The sequence below is a fragment of the Mytilus trossulus genome, chromosome 12 (genome assembly GCF_036588685.1).
Source record: "Mytilus trossulus isolate FHL-02 chromosome 12, PNRI_Mtr1.1.1.hap1, whole genome shotgun sequence".
Taxonomy (NCBI): domain Eukaryota; kingdom Metazoa; phylum Mollusca; class Bivalvia; order Mytilida; family Mytilidae; genus Mytilus; species Mytilus trossulus.
The window spans coordinates 37868155-37873347 of NC_086384.1; the positions used below are offsets into that span (position 1 = coordinate 37868155).

General features: G+C 33.0%; 1 protein-coding gene across 1 annotated transcript; it reads right to left on the reverse strand.

Moving 5' to 3' along the window:
• Nucleotides 1-3027: 3027 nt before the first annotated feature.
• Nucleotides 3028-4654, reverse strand: LOC134693775 (uncharacterized). The gene is made up of 2 exons (XM_063554684.1): nucleotides 4520-4654; nucleotides 3028-3370 (listed from the first exon to the last, which is right to left on the reverse strand). Exons 1-2 carry the CDS (start codon nucleotides 4608-4610, stop codon nucleotides 3096-3098), a joined length of 366 nt encoding a protein of 121 aa, XP_063410754.1. The 5' UTR covers nucleotides 4611-4654; the 3' UTR covers nucleotides 3028-3095.
• Nucleotides 4655-5193: the final 539 nt, after the last annotated feature.

Sequence of the window (5193 nt, forward strand, 5' to 3'; positions counted from 1 at the left end):
GTGCAGGACATGATCATTGATAGATAAGACCATACGCACAAAACGTGGCAGGTCAAACAAGCCATACATTAGAATACACAAATTTTATTCATATCTGCTGCCGTCTCAAGACAATGACAATCAAAACCAAGGAGATAAACAAAGACTAAAAAAACCAAAGGACATTTACATCAACAGTAAACTGTTATAATTAAGCAACAACACGAACTCCACTAAAAACCTGAAGAGTAAGCTTTTCCTGCACCGTATACGGCAACCGTCGTGTTGTTTCTTTGTTCAGTTCGGTAATGATGGAAGATCATTATGACTGAGGAAGAATATCAGATATGATTTCTGACACTCTTTTGTCATAATGGCCAATCAGCTCATGATGGCGATCGTAAAATTTCTTGAGTGATGACCTTTATTTGATTGAGTTATAGCCCTGTCTTAGCAACTTTTGAGATGGGATGCTGCTACACAGAAATGGAAAGTTGACGATAGGAAAATTAAAATTATTGCTTTTGTCATGAATTGTGATATTTCAACAATTGGTACAGTCATAATTCACTGTCAAACAACAGTTCATTACTTTTTAGGTCACCTGGCCCAAAGGGCCAAGTGAGCTTTTCTCATCACTTGGCGTCCGGCGTCGTCCGTCGTCGTCCGTCGTCGTCCGTCGTCCTGCGTCCGTCGTCGTTAACTTTTACAAAAATCTTCTCCTCTGAAACTGCTGGGCCAAATTAATCCAAACTTGGCCATAATCATCATTGGGGTATCTAGTTTAAAAATTGTGTCCGGTGACCCCGCCAACCAACCAAGATGGCCGCCACGGCTAAAAATAGAACATAGGGGTAAAATGCAGTTTTTGGCTTATAACTCAAAAACCAAAGCATTTAGAGCAAATCTGACGAGGGGTAAAAATGTTCATCAGGTCAAGATCTAACTGCCCTGAAATTTTCAGATGAATCGGACAACCTGTTGGTTGGTTGCTGCCCCTGAATTGGTAATTTTAGGGAAATTTTGCTGTTTTTTGTTATTATCTTGAATATTATTATAGATAGAGATAAACTGTAAACAGCAATAATGTTCAGCAAAGTAAAATCTACAAATAAGTCAACATAACCAAAATGGTCAATTGACCACTTTAGGAGTTATTGTCCTTTATAGTCAATTTTTAACCATTTTTCGTAAATCTTGGTAATCTTTTACAAAAATCTTCTCCTCTGAAACTACCAGGCCAAATTTAAACAAACTTGGCCGCAATCATCATTGGGGTATCTAGTTTGAAAATTGTGTGGCGTGACCCGGCCAACCAACAAAGATGGCCGCCATGGCTAAAAATAGAACATAGGGGTAAAATGCAGTTTTTTGCTTATAACTCAAAAACCAAAGCATTTAGAGCAAATCTAACAGGGAGTAAAGTTGTTAATCAGGTCAAGATCTATTTGCCATGACATTTTCAGATGGATTGGACAAACTGCTGTTAGGTTGCTGTCCCTGAATTAGTAATTTTAAGGAAATTTTGCCGTTTTTTGTTATTATCTTGAATATTATTATAGATAGAGATAAACTGTAAAGGGAAACAATGTACAGCAAAGTAACACCTAAAAATAAGTCAACATGACTTAAATGGTCAATTGACCCCATAAGGAGTTATTGCCCTTTATAGTCAATTTTCATAAAATTTGTAAATTTTAACTAACATTTTCCACTGAAGCTCTTAGGCCAAGTTCAATATAGATAGAATGATTGTAAGCAGCAATAATGTTCAGTAAAGTAAGATATACAAACACATCACCATCACCAAAACACAATTTTGTCATGAATTCAAATGCGTCCTTTGTTTAATATTCACATAGACCAAGGTGAGCGACACAGGCTCTTTGGAGCCTCTAGTTTCTTATTACCTTAATGTTGATTTACCGGATATGAACATCAATAAACAATACAATTGTGTTGTCTTAAATTAATTTATTTTACATTATCAATATGAGAGTTTAACTTAACCAGTTATGATATTACCACAAAATGCACAAGTCCCTGGTAATAATGATTATTGTTCTTATGCTTTGACAATTTAACTCTTTCCGGGCCCATCATTGTAAAATAAAATAATCAACGTTTGGAATCCGATGATCTCAGAAGATGATATAGTTTCTGATTGATAATCGGATTTCTCAATCCCGATACTTGTATTAACAATTTGAGAGTATTCGCCAAGGCTCTGACAGGTTAAACAGGTTGGATAAATTAACTAACGAGATTGGACAAATCCGTTAATCCACTAGTACCAATGTATAATTTATATGTAACAAGTAACGTCTTTTCTCCCCTGTAAATTTATTACACTAGTGCCCAGACCGCAAGGTTTTCAGAGTTAACCGTATATCAAAACTGTCATGGTATGATTATAGTTTGATGTTCCTCTACTTTTCATCTAAACAACGTGTATAGACAATACTAGGGGAGATTAAGAACTTGGCGTACTGCGAAAAAAATATTTTCTTGAAGACTATATCTTAACTGTAAAGATCCCTGTGGAAAAAAAAGTAAAATAACTATAATACTGAACTCTGAGAAAAATTCAAAACTTAAAGTCCCTTAATAAATTGAAAATCTAAAGTTAAAACCAATGGATAACAACTGTTATATTCCTGACTTGGTACAGGCATTTTTTTAGTAGAAAATAGTGGATTTAACCTTGTTTTACTACTAACTAAACCTCGCTTTTGCATGAAAGTCGCATATCATTCGATTATATTGACAATGTAATAATGTGTGACAAAAATAAACCTGCTAGGTAAAAAAGGGTTAAAAGATCAGAAAATTATTAAAAAAAAAATTAAGATAATGAGATGTTTACGGATACAGGATAGAAAAGTAGCCTATAAGAATACATATTACAGAAAAAAAACACTTTCATACAATTCCTCCTAGTATATGGAAACATGTTTAGATGTCTTATTGTTTGTTGCTGGGTTTATAACATTAACCTACATATTTTGTTCATAATGTCTAACTTTACGATGAGAAATAAAACGAATATCATATTGCTACTTTAATTGCAACATTAACACAGTTTAAATACAATTTAAAATGTGAGTAATTTTTTTTTAAAATAAGCTCCACTGTGCGTGTTTGACATGATTACGCCATTTTTGTTGTAAAGATAAAAGGAATCTGAACCAGGAATCGTCAATGATCCCCTGTTTATATCGCGCGGATGCCAATGATGTACCAGGTGCAAATCCTTCTTGTCCACAACAAGATGTATCAGTACAGGTTCGTCTGACACATGCGCAATTACAGACAGCTCTGCACGCAGCACATGTTCCTGCAAACCCACCTGGGGTTCCTGTTGTTTCTGTCACAAATGGCTGTTCTTGTACTTAAAGTTAGATAAAATATTATTATTAAAAAGATAATCAAAGCAAAGCAAATTATTCTGTTATATAAACGGCATTTAGCCTGAGGCAGTTTGAGCCCTTTTTTATATATTGTTATATATGTAATCAAAAATATCAGAAACCTGAGCTGATGAAGTAACATAGCTCAAAAGGACTTTTATTTTATCTAAATAAACGTTTAAAAAATCTGGAAACAAAATGTACCTGTACCTAATGCGGTTACATTTACCATGCTGACTGAGCACATACATAAAAAAATGTATTTTGCCGACGCTTGACCATGTCATACACAGGAATTGCAATTTCGATTACGATCTCAAACCAATTACATGTACTCTAGTCAAAATGAATTTTATTTCACCTATATAATTGCTACATGTCAAATGGGATGCATGCATTTTCCTGGACGGTAGAATATAGAAATACCTTAATTGAAAACGGTGAACGAACCGGTTTAGGTCTTATCTAATTATAAAAAGAAGGAGATGTGTAACGAAGTAAAACCTCCTGAGTGATCGAAGTCTTATCTCCATAATTATGCATATCATACATTTTTTTATAACGATAAAACAGTTACACTATTGTATATTCTACGCAACAAATTTTAACCATCCACTCTAAAAACACTCCAGCATCTGAGAAACGTTTGCTTTGACTCATAATTCCTGACATTGTCGAATTGTTGAGAAATGAAAATGCGACATTTTACATTTCTTAGAACATAAATTTCCACAACCGCAATAGTTACTAGCAAAGAATTCATTTTGTAGTTAGGTGTGTTGCGTGGGTTTTTTTTTTGAAAAAAAAAGAAAAGAAAAAAGAAAAAAACTAGTAAATTGATTCTAAAAAGAACTTAAAAACAAAGCAAATCTAAAGTAAAATTGCTTTATTTCCTTTTATTTACAATATGTTTCAGCGAATGTTAAAGACAAAATATTTTTACTTAGCTCTGACGGATATCAGGTTGCATTTGTGTTATGTCCGAATAAATACAGAAAGTCATACGTAAACTTTTGTGTTCGGGCAAAATCTAGAGGAAATGCAAAGTCAAGAATACAAAAGAGATACCTTCAAGATGTGTTAATATGATTCATTTGATTATAATTAACAAATATCAATTAGGTACTTACATCGTAACCCGTAACTTGTAACTAATCCAAAGTTATATAATAGAACGAATATAATAGAAACTAGAAGGGCTTCGGTTCTAAGAAACGCCATTAAACGAAATATTGTCAATGTGTCGTAACAGTAAAACAAGTACAAAATCTTCTTAACAACAAAAAATACTTAAAGATACATCATTATCTATACAATTTACAGATGAAATATGTCGGTCTTAAATGAGGGTCTTTATATAACGGTATGAATTAAAATATAGAAGATTTAAACAGTTTGATTTCATAGTCAGTTTAATATGAAAATTCAGTATTTAGCATTAAATATTTAGAACGTAAACGTATAGAAGTTGATTTTTTTTCTTACATACATGGTGCGTGATTGTTCACTACAACGGATGCCATAGTTTACCTTTCCTAAAACATAAATGTCCAACCACAATATTATTTATCAACGAATTCATGTTGTTCAAATTGTAGTTTGTAATACCTCTTGTACCTTAGAACAGTACTGTTATTCCATTATTTAGCACGTTTTTTTAATGACAAGCATTATTACTGAAATGGTCATAATTTTGAATTCACTTAGAATTTTCGATTTTCTTAAGATGTTCCATTCCAGTTAAAAAATACATTAGCAATATTTGTCATAACACCTCGGAGTTTTTGTTTTTCAACATCTTTAT